The sequence below is a fragment of the Balaenoptera acutorostrata genome, chromosome 18 (assembly GCF_949987535.1).
Source record: "Balaenoptera acutorostrata chromosome 18, mBalAcu1.1, whole genome shotgun sequence".
Lineage (NCBI taxonomy): Eukaryota > Metazoa > Chordata > Mammalia > Artiodactyla > Balaenopteridae > Balaenoptera > Balaenoptera acutorostrata.
The window spans coordinates 73,176,122-73,196,543 of record NC_080081.1 but is presented as its reverse complement, the minus strand read 5'-3'; the positions used below and the strand labels follow the sequence as shown (position 1 = coordinate 73,196,543).

The window sequence follows — 20,422 nt, the reverse complement described above, 5'->3', positions numbered from 1 at the left end:
CAAAGCAATCTTGAGAACGAAAAATGGAGCTGGAGGAATCAGGCTCCCTGACTTCAGACTATATTACAAAGCTACAGTAATCAAGACAGTATGGTACTGGCACAAAAACAGAAATATAGATCAGTGGAACAGGATAGAAAGCCCAGAGATAAACGCACGCACCTATGGCCACCTTATCTTTGATAAAGGAGGCAAGAATATACAGTGGAGAAAAGACAGCCTCTTCAATAAGTGGTGCTGGGAAAACTGGACAGGTACATGTAAAAGTATGAAATTAGAACACTCCCTAACACCATACACAAAAATAAACTCAAAATGGATTAAAGACCTAAATGTAAGGCCAGACACTGTCAAACTCTTAGAGGAAAACATAGGCAGAACAGTCTATGACATAAATCACAGCAAGATCCTTTTTGACCCACCTGCTAGAGAAATGGAAATAAAAACAAAAATAAACAAATGGGACCTAATGAAACTTAAAAGCTTTTGCACAACAAAGGAAACCATAAACAAGACCAAAAGACAACCCTCAGAATGGGAGAAAATATTTGCAAATGAAGCAACTGACAAAGGATTAATCTCCAAAATTTACAAGCAGCTCATGCAGCTCAATAACAAAAAAACAAACAACCCAATCCAAAAATGGGCAGAAGACCTAAATAGACATTTCTGCCAAGAAGATATACAGATTGCCAACAGACACATGAAAGAATGCTCAACATCATTAATCATTAGAGAAATGCACATCAAAACTACAATGAGATATCATCTCACACCGGTCAGAATGGCCATCATCAAAAAATCTACAAACAATAAATGCTGGAGAAGGTGTAGAGAAAAGGGAACCCTCTTGCACTGTTGGTGGGAATGTAAATTGATACAGCCACTATGGAGAACAGTATGGAGGTTCCTTAAAAAACTAAAAATAGAACTACCATATGACCCAGCAATCCCACTACTGGGCATATACCCTGAGAAAACCATAATTCAAAGAGTCATGTACCAAAATGTTCATTGAAGCTCTATTTAGAATAGCCAGGACATGGAAGCAACCTAAGTGTCCATCAACAGATGAATGGATGAAGAAGATGTGGCACATATATACAATGGAATATTACTCAGCCATAGAAAGAAATGAAATTGAGATATTTGTAGTGAGGTGGATGGACCTAGAGTCTGTCATACAGAGTGAAGTAAGTCAGAAAGAGAAAAACAAATACTGCATGCTAACACATATATATGGAATCTAAGGGGAAAAAAAAAGGTAATGAAGCACCTAGGGGTAAGATGGGAATAAAGACACAGACCTACTAGAGAATGGACTTGAGGATATGGGGAGGGGGAAGGGTAAGCTGTGACAAAGTGAGAGAGTGGCATGGACATATATATACACTACCAAACATAAAATAGATAGCTAGTGGGAAGCAGCCGCATAGCACAGGGAGATCAGCTCCCTGCTTTGTGACCACCTAGAGGGGTGGGATAGGGAGGGTGGGAGGGAGGGAGACACAAGAGGGAGGGGATATGGGGATATATGTATATGTATAACTGATTCACTTTGTTATAAAGCAGAAACTAACACACCATTGTAAAGCAATTATACTCCAATAAAGATGTTTAAAAAAAAAAAAAAGAAGCAATTACCATCAAAAGGGAGACGTTTAAGGGAAACATCAGGCGCTGTTAGAAGCACACAGCAGGGTATCAGACCGAATCTGGGAAGGTCATGACAGGAAGTGACATTTAATCTGAGCCCGTGGGATGAGTAGGAGTTAATAGGAGAGAGTTCTCTAAGCAGAGGGAACAATATTTGAGAAGGTCTGGAGGTGAGACAGTGTGCATCTTGGGTAAGAAGTTCACCGCTACTTTCATATTTTAACATTTTTATCTTGTGCAGATATGATGTTGCAGCTGGATCTTGTTTACCTCTAAGTTCCGTCTGAGCACTGAGCAGTGTTTAACACTTAGTAGGCGGTCAGTAAATATTTGCATACGACTGAATAACTCTGTAACGTCAGCTGTCCTGCTGGGCTACGTTCAATGTCTCTGGAGGTTTAGGGTTTAGACGCAGCCCTGGGGTTACGTGGAGAGGAAATCAGGCTGTTCAGTTCTCTTGGGGCAGCCCAGGCTGCGCCCTGATCAACTTACGGAATTCTTTAAACGTGGAATAAGCAGAACTGGGTCCCTTCTGGGACCACTGGACACCTGCCCCACCCCTGTTCTGATGCCCACTCCAGAAGTGAGTCAGATTTAAGGAGGATGTGGAAAAGGAGCCGTGGCTTCTGGGTGCCCGCTTGGTTTGTTGATGTGGACACACAGAGTTCGGCAACAGCGATCATTAGGTTGATTTCTCAAACGCTAGAAAGTTTGTCACTATAATAAAACCACTGGTCTTGATGTTTTTTTAAATGCTGGAAGGACCCATTCTGATTTCTCTTCATGCATTTGATTTCTGGGAAAGTACAGATATAATTGAATGAGAAGGTTGTTAGGTTAAAAGAATAATTCCTTCAAAGGAGAAAAGAATTATGAACGTGTCTCATCTAGTCTTTTCAGATGATATTGAGCAGCAGCTGTGTACTCGGTGCCGTATTTTATGTAAAACATTTGTTAGGCTTTTACGTTTGCCTTTGACTTGAGAAAAACTCGCAGATCTTTTTTAGGATGTAGGAGTTTTCGTCTCCTCCTAGTGTTCGTTTCACCTGGAGATTATTTTTTCCATTATCCATAGCTCTAATTCTGTACAGAAGATGGTGACTCACTGTACTTTTTAATGAAAATTGGAATGATAAATAAGTTCAAAGCAAGTTCATGAAAAGCAAGTACAGAGCCAGAGGTAAAATGAGATGCTTTCTTCTTCTTTTGTGAGCAATACCACGTGAAAAAAACATCTAGGATGCTTTGTTTCTTTTGAAACTAGCATTAGGGAATAAAAATTACATACTGTTGAAGTTAGCTCAAACCAGTGTGTTGAAAAAAGTATATAAGACAAACCTGGCTTTGATATTGACAGAGATAAATGACATTAAACTCATAATTATGTGTTAGAGTATCAGTTATTTTGTTGGATTCGGACATTTTTTCCCTTCAATATCATTTTGTCATTCTTACTAATGCAAATTTATGCTGTTATACAATATTTTAAATGAAAAACTTTAATCTTTATTAAAGTAATTAATCTGTGTTAAATTGCCTTTCTAGGTGATTTCTATAAATTTCTATATCTTATTGAAGTCTTTCTGTTTTTTCCCCACAGTATGCTTTTAATATGTGTGTATTTGCTGAAATGGCTTTAATTTTTAATTTTTAATAGAGGTGATAACAGGAGTGCTGGCAAAGAGTAATTCTAACATACTAATAGAACGTTGAGTTATTCTTTTACAGTCTGTCTTGATTGTAATTGTCTTTATTAAGAAGGCATTAAGAAAATTATTAAGAAAGATGGGGGAGTGTCTCTTCACAGAATCTGTATTAATTTCTCCCTTAGAGTAGTTTACAGTATAACCCCCCCAAAAATATTGAAAAACAATCTTATATACTAGATAATAGCTGAACACTGCTATTAGTTGTTGAAACATAAAAACATGTTCTGCATAAATTTACGTCTGGAACAGGAGTTTATAATAGTGAAAGATTATTGAGAAAGGTGCTAAAATATACTGAAGTGTTTATTTTCTTTAAACAAGCTATGTTTACATGGTGTGTTAAATGTGATGATTTTCATATTGGTTAATGTTTAGTTGTTTGATTTTTTAAAAAGATCGTGAATATTCTATCTCAAGCCAAGGCTATTTGCCTTATAATTACTTCTCTTGCTCAGTGGTGACTTAATATATCCATAAGGTGTCAGGAAGAAATCCTCGGGTGGAACTATGAACCTAGACACACAGTTGTGTTACTGGCTTTCATGTATGTTCATTTATGACTTGTTGCTGAATTGGCCCAAACTAAGACTCTGGGAGGTATTTGGAACACAACCATGAGCAGAAGAGGGCCCTGAGGAGACAGCACTGTATCCCTCCTACTTTTATTTTCTGATAAGGGATAGGGAGTGAGGGGGTGATGGTTGGGTAAGAGAGAAAATATACAAAACTTTTAGAACTTAGGGTACTTGAGTTAAATTATCTGCTGACGTTTCTTTCATAGTTGCCTTTGAAAGCTCTCCCGGGCTTGCTGCATCATTTAACACAAAACTAGGGGCACCTGGGACATTTAGGTATCCTGGGATACAGCAGTGAGCAAAATGGACAACATCCCTGGTCACAAGGAGAGGATAGTCTTTTGTAGGGGAGACAGGCAAACGTGAAACAATGTGTCAGATGGTAATAAGTGTGATGGAGAAAAACAAAGCAAAATAAGAGGGATGAAGGATAGATTGGGATGGGCTTACTTTTCTGTAGAGGGTGTTCAGGAAAAATCTCACAGATCAGGTCACATTTGAGCCAAGCGTGAAGGAACCGAGGGAGGGAGTTACGTGCTCCCTACTCCGATGTCCAGCCGCCTACTTGTCTACCAGGAGCCTCAAACTCCACTTGTTCAGAATTGAACTCTTCATGCCCCCTTTTTTTTTTTTTTAATTAATTAATTTATTTTTGGCTGTGTTGGGTCTTCATTTCTGTGCACGGGCTTTCTCTAGTTGCGGCAAGCGGGGGCCACTCTTCATCGCGGTGCGCGGGCCTCTCACTGTCGCAGCCTCTCTTGTTGCGGAGCACAGGCTCCAGACGCGCAGGCTCAGTAGTTGTGGCTCACGGGCCCAGCTGCTCCGCGGCATGTGGGATCTTCCCAGACCAGGGCTCGAACCCGTGTCCCCTGCATTGGCAGGCAGATTCTCAACCACTGCGCCACCAGGGAAGCCCTTCATGCCCCTTTTTAACCTCTTCCATCTTCAGTCTCCTGCATCGCAGAAATGGCATCACTGTCTATGTAGTTGCTCATATGAGAAAACCTGGGGCTGGTGATGGATTCCTCTTCCCGCTCAGTCTCATGCTGGCACATTCGGTGGCGTCTCCCTCCAGGACACGCCGCTCATCTGTCTTCTCGCTGTGTTGAATACTATTACTCTGGTCCAGGCTACCGTCATCTCTTTCCTTGACCATGATTTAAGCATCCTAGCTGCCCTCCTGGTTTCCATTCTTGCCATCCCAGTAATCCAGTATCTCTGTAATTCAGATCTTCTTGCTCACCTGCTCAGAAACTTCCTGTGGTTTCCCACTGCACCTAAGACAGTTTCATGAGGTGTCGCACTCCAGGTCAGCAGTAATTTTCTATCACTGTAAAGATGCTCCGTTCTTTCACCTCTCTTGTTTTTGTTGAAAAGTTAACTGTATGTCTTATTTTTGCTGCTTTGAAAGAAATGTGTACACCTCTCCCCCAAAATTACCTTCAAGATTTTCTCTATCTTTGGTTTTTCAACCAGCATTTGCCTATGTGGTTTTCTTTGTATGTCTCTTGATTAGAGTTTATAGAGCTTCTTGAATCTATGGCTTGATGACTTCTGTCAGTTTTTAAGAAGATCCTAAGCCTGTGTTTCTTCAAATATTGATTGAGTTCCATTGTCTGTCTCTTCCTGTTCTGGGTTTTGAACATCATGTATTTTATTTATTTTTTTATTGAAGTATAGTTGATTTACAATGTTGTACCAATCTCTGCTGTACAGCAAAGTGACTCAGTTTTACACATACATACATTCTTTTTTTAAGTATTCTTTTCCATTATTGGTATGCCAGGAGATTGGATATAGTTCCTGTGCTCTACAGTAAGACCTTGTTGTTTATCCATTCTACATGTAATAGTTTGCATCTGCCAACCCCAAATTCCCAGTCCATCCCTCTCCCTCCCCCCCCTCCGCCTTGGCAACCACACGTCTGTTCTCTATGTCTGTGAGTCTGTTTCTGTTTTGAAGATAGGTTCATTTGTGCTATACTTTAGATTCCACATACAAGTGATATCACATGGTATTTGTCTTTCTCTTTCTGACTTACTTCGCTTAGTTTGAGCATCATGTATTTTAGACCTTTCACTGTGTCCCATGTTGCACTTAAGCTCTTTTTTGTATGTTCCTCTGTTTTCTTTTTTGTGCATAAATGTGGATATTTTTTACTGACTTACCTTCCAGGTCACTATTCTCTCTTCTGTTATGTCTAATATTCTCTGGAATTCCTTACTTGAGTTATTGCATTATTCAGTTTTAGAATTTCCATTTGACTCTTGTTTATAGATTCTAGTTCTTTGGTAAAACTGATCATCTTTTCATCTATTTTCTTAAACATATTAATTATATATTTTTTAAACTGCAAAACCTGGTTTATCTGTGAATCTCTGTTTCTCATTTTTCTCTGTTACTGGTCTGGTCTTGTGCATTTAATATTCTTCTGGGTTGTAGACCTTGTCTGGGTAGGTCTGTCTACAGACTGCCCTTACTTCTAGACCCTTTTCGCCCGGCAGACCCTGCACTCCAGCCTTGGGCTCTCAGAACTACTGCTGAAGTCTCTGCTCAGATTTTAGCCACTTCACTGCTGTTTTCCGCTTGGTTCTTGTGTCTTCCCTTGGTTTTTGTGCAGCCTAGGAGTTGAGGGAAGCTTGCAGGCAGAATTTGGGGCTCACTCCTCTGGAATCCCCTTACATCTCTACCATCTTGGCAGCTGGCAGCTCCAGCCTCTGTCTCTGCAGGGGCAGCCAGATCGCACGAGTCCGCAGCGGCCGCTCTCTGTCGTGTGCCGTCCTCTGCTCGGGGAATCAGCAGATTCCTTGAGGGGAAAAGGAGGTGAATATGGGGCTCCCATGGGTGGGCTCCCCTTCTCTCTCAGATGTTAGCCCTCACATCCTATTTGCCTTTGTTTTTTTTTGATGCCCTCAGTCATTTGCTCTAAGAATTTCTCCAGCTTGTATACTTGTTCTTGGTGGGAGAGTCGGTCTGATCCAGGCTGTTCTATTGTGACATCTGAACCCTGGTCTATCTCCTGCTTCTCTTTCATACCATGTTTCCCATACCCAGTGTCTTCCAGCCACACTGCACTTATTTTTTGATAGAATATATCAAGCTTTTTCCCACCTCAGGGACTTTGTATTAACTGCCTCACCTGTTCTTCCCCAGGTTTGTGCTTAGCCGGTTCCTTGATGTTATTTAATCTCCGTTCAACTGTTACTTCCTAAGAGGTTTCCCTCTCTTTCCAGGGTCACCCGTCACTCTGTTTTATTTTCATCATAGCACTACTGAACTTACTTTATTTACTTGCTTACTTTCTGTCTCCCCACTACTGTGTAAGCTCTGTTCCCACCTGGCGTGGGATAAATGTTAATTGATAACAAATGATAATAAATGTTAATTGAATGAATGAATAAATGAATAAAATAGGCACTGATTCTGGAAGGAATTTTTCAAATTCTTCTTTGCAAACCTCAGTGGGACATAAAGGAATACTGTTTTCTTCACATTAATAGTATTTTGATATGGAATATTCTATAAAATACCACTTTTATGTGTTTATAATGATGACTAACATTTTGTTCATCCTGATGATCTGATCTTAAATTACTTTCTTTATAGACCAAGATTATGCTATATTCATTATCATGAGTAATAATTATATTTTTGTTAAAATTCTTTATATATAATCTGTGCTTATTCTCTATCACCCAGGATATTTAACTAAAACTAATGATACCAATTTGTTTTTGGTCGTGCATGAAATGGCTTTTTAAAAAAATTTTATATCTTTATTTAACAGGAATGGTTTTTAGGAAAAGCATTACGTGATGAAGAATCCACAATAATTCACCATTACGCCTTTTCCGAAAATCCTACAGTTTTTAAATATCCAGACTTTGCTGCTGGCTGGGCCCTTAGTATTCCACTGGTAAACAAGTAAGCATTTATTAGACTTTCTTTTCGTTTCGTTTTGTGTATGAATCAACTTTTATTTCACCGAGTCTTGAGGTTGATGGATCTGAGTGGCCTTTTCAGCAGAGGCAGCGAGTGGTCGTGCAGGGAGACCCGCGGCAGGAGGTGGACACAGGCCCCATCACTCACTCAGCCCCTCACACTCACGCTCAGCCGCTCTGTCCCTCCTCTTACTCACCTGCAAAATGAGGCGAGTGATCAACCGTGAGGCTGAGGGAGGGCCCACGAGTGCTCAGGACTCTGCAGCCAGAGGTGTGACCGCTGTTGTGAGCTCCAGGCGTGGCTCTGATTGTCAGTAAGGAAATGAATCAGCAGCACGCCTGGGGTTAGGGTGATGACTGGTTATGTGCGTGGATGTGTAGACGCGTTGAAATGTGGGCTGGGCAGGAGGCATACCTAGCTCTTGGTGTGATAATCACAGTAATGCTGTTTTCGATGTGAAAGGGGAAGATAAGTCGTAATTCAGGAGAAGCATGGCTGTTGACAGTCCTCTTAACCTAAATAGTTCCGATTAATTGTGAGTTTTTGTTCTTTAGGGAATGGAAAGTTGATAGTGCAGTTGTGGTTTTTATATCTGCAAAGATGAAAATGTTTCTGTTATTTCTTACAGTAAGTGTCCTGTTTCTAGGGTTTGTAGTCCTGAAAAGCTTTTTAGCCCATTGTAGTAATAGAAGGTAGTAGATACTTTGTCATTTGTGGTTGCTGAAACTTCTGGACTGCTCCCTTGACATTTGAAAGTTCCTTACAATGTAACACGCTCCTTCCCAATGTAGATGCAAGTAGCAGAAAAGTATGCAGAGTGGGTGAAGGGAATATTGTTGCTGGAATTGGAAGCGGAGGTGGGTGGTTGGTTGGTGCAGGAGTTTGACAATGTTATTGAGGAGAGGCTGGATCTCTCTGTCTCTCTGGCTTAGTGCACAGCATCATTTCATCCTAAATCTGGTTTGCTTTGTGCTTTCAAGGCAGTAAGGGCTATGAACTTCTTATTTATGTACAGCAGGAGAGAGCCTCTAACCATGGAATGAAAGTACTCATCCCCAGTCTCTAGGTGGATCCTGTCCAATTAAAGTCAATTGGGACAACTTCAGGCCTATACCAGCCTCTGCACCATTAACAGCTGCCAGCGAACTTCAGTGCATCGGTTGGGATCAAACTAATTCTGACCCTGGAGCCCCTTTATTGGCCTGAATAATTAATCAAAATCAGAATTCTCTTAGAGGAAGGAAGGAGAGGCTCTGTATCATGTGGGTAACCAACAGTGCCCACTACGGGAGTGTTGATTCCCTGTGTCTCCTTTCCTTGACTTATGGCTCACTTGGTAGGTAGGGCAACGATTTATAGTTACTCAAGTATTTCTTCTGCTCAAGTCACCAGAAAAACTGGTTACTTAAAGACACTTTATGACACTCACTTTCTTAGACTTTCTCACTGAAAATATTTTTGGGGCTAGCAACCCTGCATCAGTGAGTGTTGAATAAACACTGCCCAACATTTCCCAGTGCGCCAGCTACGTGATCTAACAATAGCATCAGTAAAAAAAAAAAAAAAAAAAGACTTGCATCTTTGGAGAAACGCTCATTGATTTTCAGTAAGATGATTTCTTCAAATAGGTGTTACTACAGAACACTGTTACTGGTTTCCCCTGTTGTTTTTCCATCAGAAAACCTTATCTAGATTTCCTGCAATATCTTGCTCTGTTGACTGTCTCACAAGTGGGACTAGAAAAGTCAGGTAGGAAGTTTTCCTGGTATGGAGTTGAAGGAGCCCTATATTTGTTGCAAGTTTCCAGTCTAGCTGGTTGTGTCATTAGAACTGTGTTATTGGGACATGACTTATGCCTTCTAAAAATAGGAAAGCTGAATGTCAAATTCTTATTTGCCAGGAACTGAATATTTAGTGAAGAAATATTTTCGCAAAGTAGTTGGGATTTCTGGCCTTGTTTTTTTTGGCATTGTTGGTTCCTGAAATTAGCATTTGAAAAGCCCTTGGGTATGGCCCTTGCTTGGTGTATAGAAAAATGAAACCTAGTTCCCACCACTAGGACTGGCCTTTTAAGTAGGGTGAATGCCCCCCTACACACTTTTAGAACTGGGACTTGTTTGCAAGGTGACTGGGTTAGGCCCCGGGTGTCCCATGAAGCTGACTCATCCATGCGAAGTTCGTAAGTAACCATCATTGGTTCTGGCAGATTCCACAGGCTGCTAAACGTAGCGACTTACAGATGTCAGTGTACATACTGATTTGTTTCCAATCAGTCAGTGTTTATCTTAAAGAGATTCTTTCCTCTTAAAGAGATTCTATCAGTGGCTGTCACATTTTTCTCTGGTTTCCCTCAGAGAAAAATGTACAAGAATTGAATGAGAAAGAAACTTAAAAAGTCAAGAAGAGTAGAGAGCATGTTTAGGGTGACAGTTCAGAGGTGTTTATTGTCTGCTAAGAAGGGGTGTGGGCGGTGTGGCCATCTGACAGTGGATGTCACATGCCATTGGGTCCTGACCACAATTCTGTGTTCCTTGTCTGTGGCGATAAGCCCAGGTATGACTTCTCTTTTTTCTTTTTTTTTGTCTTTGGTGTCTGAATGTGGTCAGCTCAGATTTTGAAGGCACTTGGCATGAGTCCAAATCCCCCAGTTACCTTGAAAGAGTTTATTCATGAAAACTGGCTCCAACCGAGCAGAGTTCAAGGTGGACAAGATTCCACGCCAGGGCAGGTTTTTCTCTTAATATATGTCAGGAATGTTCTGAGAATGCCGTCTCTTTATGCAGTATCCTCACCCACCCCTGCTCATGGGCCGGTGGGCAGGTACTGAGCGGGAGCGCGGCACAGGTTCCATGGGGCTTCTTTCAGAGCTGTGTGCCGTCAAGCCACATTCGTATCAGCCGTGGGGCCGGTGCTTCATGACTACACGTAAATTATAGCCTGTGTCCTGCTTTATCTTTCCTCTGATTAGAGATGAATTTTTAAAGAAATGTCTGTGGCTCAACCAGGCTAAAAACTCAGCGAGGACTTTTGAAACTGATTACTAGTTTTCCTTTTAAAATTACTATTATTTCTTTGTAGTTAAAATATTTATTAGGAGGTTCGTAATTGAAATGAGGGTCGCGTCTGTAGCCCTGTAATAAACGTAAACCCTGTGGCAGTTCAGTGGTCTTGGTAATAAGCACGTCGTTCTACCTCACTCAGCCTGGAATGGAGGGGAATGTATTGCGATTCGCCCCCATCCCTGCAGACCGCTCACCGAGTGCTCGTTTGGGCCCGGGTGGTGGGCGCTGTTTTGGGGGTTCAGAGCAGGAGGAGTGCGCAGGGGGCTCGCCGTGTGTGATGAACGGGGCTGTGCTTCCCACTCTGGGGGCAAAGGAAGTTTCCATTTATTCTCGTGGGCAAGTCTGGACACCCTTGAATTCGGTCTTGGAGAAAAGGCTGCCAGGTAGAGGTTGGGTCGGGGCGAACTGGGCATCCGTGTGGCCAGGAGCGTGCTGCGGGGGCGGCCGGTGCGCGCTGAGGAGCCCGGGCCCGGGGGTCTGGGCCTTTCTTCTGTGTTGAAAAGAGCCATTATGGCTTTTCTGAAGCAAGAAAATGACTTGAAACTGTTATTCTTTCCCGAAACCACATGCTCTCTCCCCCAGGAAACTCCACAAACTGTAATTCATAGGGTCATTAAAAGTAGGAGACTGAAAAGTAGCAACTTCTGTTTCTCTATCAGGCAAGCTTTTTTCTTTTCTTTTTCTTTCTCTGTCATTATTTGGTCAAGGATTATAGGGAGACAGCACACTCCGTGGCTTTTTAAAAGACATTTATTGTATCATATTGTGTTTTATGTTATTTTCCAGATGTTGAATAAAGAACACTACATTTGCAACAAGCCTTGCATTTGTGTCCTGGTCCACAAATAATTGTGTTTTCATAGTCCTTTGCCTCAAGGAAATTAAACTCTTATTTTTATCTTAAAATTTATATTTTTATTTGTTTTCAAACATTAGAAAGTCTCAAGAATGTGTTATTCTTGTTTGATGCTTTTTTTGTTTTTTTCAAAAAACTCCAGTTGTCTCTATTTTCTAGGCTTACCAAGAGATTAAAGAGCGAGTCCCTGAAATCCGACTTTACAATAGATTTAAAACATGAGGTAGGTCATGATTTGTTTGGTTAAAAGTCTTTGTAGTCAAGAATTCGTGTCTTTTGATACAAAAGGTGTCTCGTGTTCCCTGAAAGGTGCATCCCCTCCGCCACTCACATCCATATTCTCCCAACAAGGAAACTGCACATGCTACAGTCTGTGAGGGCCTTCTTCTTTAAGCCCATTTTGGTCACGTAGGTGGAGAAGGAACAGTGGAGAAAACAGTTGTGTCTGTGATTCTTCATCCTTTGTTTTTAAACTAGGTGGACGGGTCCAGAGATGGATTTTTAAAAACATGCAAAAATGTCAGTAAAATACCTCTGGTCTTATTTTGTGCTTTGGTTGCACATATGCCTTCGACACATCTCTGTGCTGGACCCTGTGGACCAGGATTGGGCCAGCTGGTCCCCCAGCACCCTGGCATTTAGTGGATATCTGAGACCAGTCGTCCTGGAGGCAGGTGGTGGGTGTCCTGTCCTTAATCCATTAATCTCTCCTGAATCATCATCAAGAAGGTCTCTTTGTGCATTTCATTCATGGGTACATCTGACTGCCTGAAACAGAACTGCCTTTCCCTCTGTAGGAATCTGTATTTTAGGACATTGGGGCCAATCGTGACTTAGTCTAGCAGTGCTGGCAGCCTGCCAGGAGCGAAAAGGGCACTCACAAGATTTTAATTTGGGGAGTATTTTTAAATGATGAAATAGGTTATTTGAGGAGAAACATTCATGTCAAAAATCATTCTTTTCCACAGAAGGGAAAGAATGACTAGTTGAAAGCCAGGGTCTGTCTAGATATTTTTAATGAAAAGTCAGCTCAGGTATAGATACCCAGATTTGGGAGTCTATGAAACATTGAATAACATACAAAAAAACCCTCTAACATACGTGAAAGGTATAAAGATCAGTCAGAATATCTATGCTTAAGAGATTGAACTTGATCAGTTGCTTGGAGGCTACCTGTAAGTATCTCCCCAGGGGGGTCCCCCTTTGTTCTAAAGAGAGTCAACGACTTTCTTGAATTCTCCCCCTCTCCCCCTTTTCTTCATATTTTATAACATATGAATGTATCTCTGAATAATATGTAGTTTTGCATCCTTCTGGCCTTTATATAAACAGAACTGTACCCTGAATAATGTTCTAATTTGAAAGTCATCCGTGTTGATACGTGTGGCTTTAATGAACTATTGTCACTTTGTATAACTGTCTCTACCAGGACCATACCACAGGGTATTTGCCCAGTCTGCTGGTAGTGGGCCTCTGGGTTGCTACTGGTTTTTGCTATTGCAGTCACCACTTCTATGAATATTTTTGACATGTGTCATGATGATCATCTACAAGAGTTTCTCTAGGGCAGAAGCTTTTAAACTGTTTTTTGACTGTGACCGACTTTAAAAAATACATTTTTCATTGTGACTCAGTGTATTTGTGGGTTGTTATTGTGTTTTGTTATTGATTTCTAACTTAGTATGATTGGTCTATATAACAGTCATTTGAAATATTTTTAGGCTTGCTTTATGGCCTAGTTTATGTTCACTTTTCATAAATGGAGAAAAGGATGTATGTGCTCTAATTTGGGAGGGGTATAATATTCTCTTTATGTCTATTAAAGAAGACATAGATTAATCAGTTAATCTATTGTGCTTTTCACATATTTCCTCCCTCTCTCCCTTCTCCTACTTTCGTTTTGTCTGCTTGATCTGTCATTTACTAAGGGAGGAATGTGAAAATCTTCCATGATAGTGGTGACAGTGTCTCTTTGTGGAACTGCCAACTCTTGCTATTTATACTCTGAGGCTATGTTAATTAGATGCATACAAGTTTAGAATTGTTACCTCCTCTCAGTAAATTTATCTTTATCTCTAGTAATGCTCTTTGCCTTAGCATTTATTTTGTTGATAGGAACACTTTCATACTAGCTTTCTTTTGGTGTTGGCTTCATCATTGTTTTTCATTTCTTTCTTTCAATTCTTTTGTGTCCTCTTTTGATGGGTCTCTCTTAAAGAGGACGTGTTTGTTTTTTTCTCCCAGTTTGACAATCTTTATCTTCAAACCATATAGCAAATTTACATTTACATTTTTCATGATTACTAACACTTTATTTTATCCTTTGTCTCCCAATTTTTCTTTTGAAAATTTCCTTGCTTTCTTTTAGATTTTTAAAATTTTTATTCCATTTTTTTTCCCTCCTCTGTTATTTTTGAAGTTCATTCTCAATGTCTGTTTCTTAATGGTTATTTTAAATACAGTAAGTCCCCTACATAGGAACCTTCAAGTTGTGAACTTTCAAAGACACGAACGTATTATAAACCTGTTACAGTACAGTACTATATAGCCGATTGTGTTAGTTGGGTACCTAGGCTAACTTTGTTGGACTTAACGAACAAATTGGACTTATGAACTCACTCTTGGAATGGAACTTGTTCGTATTGCAGGCGACTTACTGTACTTTAACATGTACAGTAAATGGCCAATTAATCAACAGCCTAAAAATCTAAGGGCCTGAGCATAACTCTGATTATCCCTCTCCCAGTTTTTATGCTCTTTGTCCAGTATTTTTGTTGTCTTTTTTTTCAACCCCGCAACTCAGATATTGTCCTTACTTTATACAGTTAAATCATTTGTATTAGCTTAACCCTGTATTTGCCGTGTCTGTGCTCACTATTAGCTTAACCCTGTATTTGCCATGTCTGTGCTCACTATTCAAATTCTGTTTTTTTTCTTTAAAAATAATTTATTTCAACTTTGTTCTTGAGACATAGTTGCATTGTGTGTACAATTCTAGGTTGTGAGACATTTTCTCTCATCACAATACTGTTGTTCCCCTGTGCCCTGGCTTCTGTTACTGCTGTTGTGTTAGGAAATCAACCACCACTCTTACATGGTTCCTTTGTCAGTAATCTGCCATTTCTCTGGCTGCTTTTAAGATTGTTCTTTGTCTTTGGTGTTCTGCAGTTCACTATGGTATATATGTGTCTAGGTGCAGACTCTTTTTTTCTAATCCTGCTTAGCATTCATTGGGCCTTTCTATAATAGGATTGTTAAGCAATCCTATTTTTTTTTAATTACATTTAAAAAAAATCTCAGCCATTGTCTTTTCAGCTATTTTCTCATCCCCTCTGTTATCTCCTTCTGGAACTTTAGATATATGCTAGAGGTCTGAACTTCTCTTTTACAGTCCCCATCTCTGTTTCTTGCTGGGCTACATTTCAAATAACTTGGAGGACGTCATCTTTTAGTTCTCTAGTTTTTATTCAGCTGTGTCTAATATGCTGTTTATCCTCACCATTAAAATGTTCATTTTAAGCATTATATTTTTCACATCTACAAGTTCTAGATATTTTTCAAATTTGCTCTCTTGTACAGTCTTTCAGAAAATTTTTTTTTTTTTTTAAAGATTTATTTTTTTATTGATTGATTGATTGATTGCTATGTTGGGTCTTCGTTTCTGTGCTAGGGCCTTCTCTAGTTGTGGCAAGCGGGGGCCACTCCTCATCACGGTGCGCGGGCCTCTCACCATCGCGGCCCCTCCTGTTGCGGAGCACAGCTCCAGACGCGCAGGCTCAGTAATTGTGGCTCACGGGCCCAGCCGCTCTGCGGCATGTGGGATCTTCCCAGACCAGGGCTCGAACCCGCGTCCCCTGCATTAGCAGGCAGACTCCCAACCACTGCGCCACCAGGGAAGCCCCAGAAATTTTGCTCATGTTTTAAAGTTTTTCTTTTCTTTATAAAAATATATGAAACAGTAATTTTCTATTCTGTGCTTGATCATTCCAATCCCTGAAGTCTTTTGGGCCTGAGCAAGCTGTGTCTGCTGGCTCTTGCCCATCATCTCGTCTCTTTGTACTACTTTTTGTGATTTTTCTGAGTACTTTTGCTCCTTGGGAACTGTGGCAGTCCCCCGAGTCCTGTATTAAGGTTGTGGGCTCCTCAGGAAGGATTTGCATTAGTTTTTGCCTGCTGCTAGAGGCTCAGGCTGACTTAGGGCCACTTTAAATTACTCTGAGGTGTTTCTGGAACACGTAGGTGACAAATGAGGGAGGCCTGGCTTTTGGTTACAGAGTCTCAGGGTATCTGGAGATGATTTTTCCCTCCATCTAGTGCCAGTTGTGGGGCTTTGCTGTTAGACACGCCCCACCTTGGGTGGGTCACGGGCTTTATTCTCTTAACATGTATCAGAACCTTGGCATCCTCAGAGCCCAGCTGATACCTACTGGGGAAAACTACCCTCAGTGGCCTTTTTCCCCAGGTTCTCACTTTCCATTTTTGTCCTCATAAGCTACACATTTTTCTGCCAAGTTAGCAATACATTTAAAATAGTTTTAAAAATATTTTATCCCAATATTTTTAGATATTTTCAGCCAGTCGGTTTTTCAGGGAATGTAATTACCATCCTGCAGGAAACCAGAGTCATGATATTTCCTTTTATCTTTCTCTGTGATGTTTTAGAATCCCTAAAATAGCTTCCCTAAAATTGCTTATGACAATTTGGAATTTTTTGGAGGTCAGAATACTGATTCTTAATTAATTGTTTATGGTTAATAAAAGATTAGATTGCTCCACATGGAATTACTATTTTTGTAAGTAAAAAAAAACCCAAAAATCCTGTTGAATGATGACATATTGATGTGGTTCAATTTAATATTCTCTAGAGAAGGTAAGGTCTGCTTGCCCTTGAGATGTTTCATACCTTTATGGACCTGTGGTGCTGGTTAAGAGCTTTCATTCATGCCAGTTTCCTGTGTGACAGATCGCTCTCTACATCTGGGACAGAGGTGATGGACCGCCCCTCACTCCTGTGCCTGAGTTTTGTACAGACGGTGTGGACTCTTCCTGTGCCACCACATTTCATTCTTTTCTACCGCTTTGTGTAAGTAATAGAAGGACAGCTTCCTCGCGTGTCAAAGGAAAACATACATGCTGTGCACAGTGTTGTCCTAGCACTTTCCATCCTAAAAAACCCCAACATCTGCCATGTGCCAGGTGAGAACTATATATCATGTTTCTAGGGATATTGGCCCCGTAAGGTAAGCACTGTCGTTACCCTGTTGTGCACAAGAGAAGAGAGCAGAGTGGCACTGAGAGCTGCGGAGGTGTAGCCCGGAGCCATTTCTTTTGTTGAAGATGTAGCATGTAGCTGTTGGAATTCCTATTCTATTTCCTAGAAAGGCAACTCAGACATTTCCCGTTATTCCTAAGTCTTCTCCTCGAGCCCACCCCCTTTACTTTGTCAGCCAGTGACCTCGCTTTGATCTCACCTGAGACTGTCCAGAACTTTTAGAATGAACCTACTTGTTTGGGGAGACCCTTGGACCAGTCCCCAGGATGGGCCTGAAGACCCCGGGATTCAGCTGGGTAGTTAACAATCCTTCCTCATAATGAAAAATGTATTCACTACCTCAGCTGTTGTCTGTTATTTTCAAGTCATTGATAGAGAAGTCTGTGCGTTGCATTTTCAAAGAGGAATATATATAGTACACACAGACACACACACACTGCAACAGTAGGAGAGAACCTGTACTGTTGGCACAGCTCCTGAGGGGGAAAGGTCTTTTTAGACACTATGCTTGCTTGTTCTTTAATGTTCTCCTGGACAATCTGGAGGGGTTGACCTCCTAGTGCCTAGTGCCTTGAGTGACATGACAAAACTGCAGTTCCATGTCGCTATAAGCCAGCCCCAAATGATGCAGAATTAGGATTGAGTATCACTACAGGCTTAAGATGGTGATAAAGGGGCCAGAACACACCGCCCCACCCAGCTCCCTCCGTGAAGCGCCCACGGCCTGGGTGTGGATTGTCCACAAGCCCCTCCGTGAGCCCCTTCATCTGAGTGATAGGCTTGGGTTGGAACAAGGGCAGGGCTCCAGGCTCCTCCAAAGTGTTTGAAGTTATCCTGCCTTTGGCAGAGGACAACATTGCTGTTACCTAGATTTGGGTAGACGATAAAAGGCCATAAAAATACTTTAACATCAAAGTAAGGCTGGGCCCCCAGAAGGGAGTCATCTCTTATTTTACACTAAAACATCCCCCTACTTCTCTCTCCCTTTGTCAAAATCTTCACCAGCTGGAAAAAGGCAAGGGAAGGTAGCCAACGTTTACTGGGTACCTGTGATGCGCTTAATAAATAGTAGTAATAAAAGCAGCCGCACGGGTGGTCATCATCCCAATTTCCTAAATGAGCAGACGAAGTTTAGAGAGCTGAGGACCCTCGTCCAGGTGACACAATGGAAATGCAGAGCTGGGATCCTGGTGCCGGTCTGCCTGAGCAAAGGCTTTGTGGTCAGCGGAGCTACAGTTCCTTTTTTCCCCTAAAACTTAATCCTGGAGACAAGTCTGATGTCCCTGACATTGGTGAATTTGAACTTGAGAGCATGTGAGAGCTAATGTGGATGTGCAGTTAAGACACACTGACTCATGTATGCATATATTTTTCTTTTTTTTCTTTTTTTAGGGAAATCCAGTGAAGAAGAAGGATATTTTTGTTGCAGTAAAGACATGCAAGAAATTTCATGGTGACAGAAGTATGTTTTGGGTTATTCATTTTTATTGAACTTTCAAAATCCAAACTGCCTTTAAAAAAAACAGTACAAACCAGATATAAACTCAACCCTCAAAATAAAAGGGACAATGACAAATATGTCATTGAAGTAGAAGCAGTTTGTTTAATCAGTATTCCTCATCATACCACCTCAATCACCAGATCAATTAGAAAAGACAATTTTGTATTGCAACGTGAGTGGTCACAGCCCGTCTAAGGACTGATCAGAGCAGTATTTTAAATTGGAAATGGAAAAGCTCAGCTGTGGCAATCTAGGAGACAGTAAGTGAATAACAGTCCATTTTGCAAAACAATGTCCTGCTATGTCCAAGTGCAGTCTTGGAGCTGTGTGAAGAGTATGAAAGGGGATTTCAGGGTAATAGAACGCCAAAAGAATGTTTTTCTATCACTGTTCCTTCTTTTTATATTTATTTCAAATGCACACATCAGAACTTTTAAGTAAGGATATGTATTTGTTCACATGTAGATATATAGAGAAAAGGAAAAATGTGCCTTACAAGCAATGGTTCCTTCTTAAGGAAATCCTGCGTGTATTGATAGATGAATGTTGTTTTTATTCAAATTGTTGGTGTCATTACAGAATTCTACTAAATTATTATGATACTATTTTTTAAAAAGCCTATCTTAAATATAAATACATAATTTATCTCCTTTTTCACCTTAAAGCAGCACTTTTCTGATATTGAAGGTTAGACAGTCTTTTGCATTTTCTAATTTTAGCACATATTTTAATGTTTTTCCAGGAACAGACTCAATTTCACCAAGCGTGTGATAGTTATAGAGGAGAGATTTCTAAACCAGCTGTCTTTTTTTGTGGGATTAGAGCTATGTGGGGAGTTCATTTATATAATTTATGTGATAATATATTTACAAATTATATTTTAAAGGAGAACATATTTTCCAAATAAAAGAATATTATAGTTTGGTATTAAAATGTTGTTTAAGACACTGACATAAATTCAAATCTTGTTATAGTCAACACTATCTTAAAAGTACATTTACTATAAACCTTCATGGTTACCTAAAATAGTCATGATAAATTCTAAGTCCTATTAAATCAGCCTAAATAAACATATGCATTCATTATGAGTCCTAAAATACTATCAAAAATCAATATAGCACTTTAAAATTTCATTTACCATAAATTTAACCTAGATTTAATATTCTTTTGTTTTTTTCATAATCTGTAAGGGCTCTGTAGGATGATTTTTTTTTTATAAAGTTTCTTTTATTTATTTATATATTTTTGGCTGCATTTTGGGTCTTCGTTGCCGTGCGTTGGCTTTCTCTAGTTGCTGCGGGGGGGGCTACTCTTTGTTGCGGCGCGTGGGCTTCTCATTGCAGTGGCTTCTCTTGTGGAGCATGGGCTCTAGGCACGCGGACTTCAGTAGTTGCAGCATGCGGGCTCAGTAGTTGCAGCACAGGGGCCCTAGAGTGTGCGGGCATCAGCAGTTGTGGCACGTGGGCTCAGTAGTTGCAGCGTGCAGGCTAATTAGTTGTGGCTCGTGGGCTCTAGAGCACAGGCTCAGTAATTGTGGTGCATGGCTTAGTTGCTCCACAGCGTGTGGGATCTTCCCAGACCAGGGATTGAACCCGTGTCCCCTGCATTGGCAGTGTAGGGTGATTTTTGACAAATACCTTTCATTAAAAAAGTGTGAAGGCACTGCAGAAATACAGAGGATCATGAGAGATTACTACAAGCAACTATATGCCAAAAATGGACAACCTGGAAGAAATGGACAAATTCTTAGAAAAGCACAATCTTCTGAGACTGAACCAGGAAGAAAAAGAAAATATAAACAGACCAATCACAAGCACTCAAATTGAAACTGTGATTAAAAATCTTCCAA

At 40.6% G+C, this 20,422-nt stretch overlaps 1 protein-coding gene across 1 annotated transcript in view; it reads left to right on the top strand.

Annotated features, from left to right (window-relative positions):
* The window catches only part of B3GLCT (beta 3-glucosyltransferase), a 106,748-nt gene that overhangs the window by 49,528 nt on the left and 36,798 nt on the right, over positions 1 to 20,422 (top strand). The window contains exons 6-10 of the mRNA XM_057532715.1: positions 6,561 to 6,711; positions 7,728 to 7,864; positions 11,960 to 12,023; positions 16,764 to 16,883; positions 18,465 to 18,534. Of these exons, the coding sequence (XP_057388698.1) occupies positions 6,561 to 6,711; positions 7,728 to 7,864; positions 11,960 to 12,023; positions 16,764 to 16,883; positions 18,465 to 18,534 (542 nt within the window). The remainder of the gene's footprint in view (positions 1 to 6,560; positions 6,712 to 7,727; positions 7,865 to 11,959; positions 12,024 to 16,763; positions 16,884 to 18,464; positions 18,535 to 20,422) is intronic.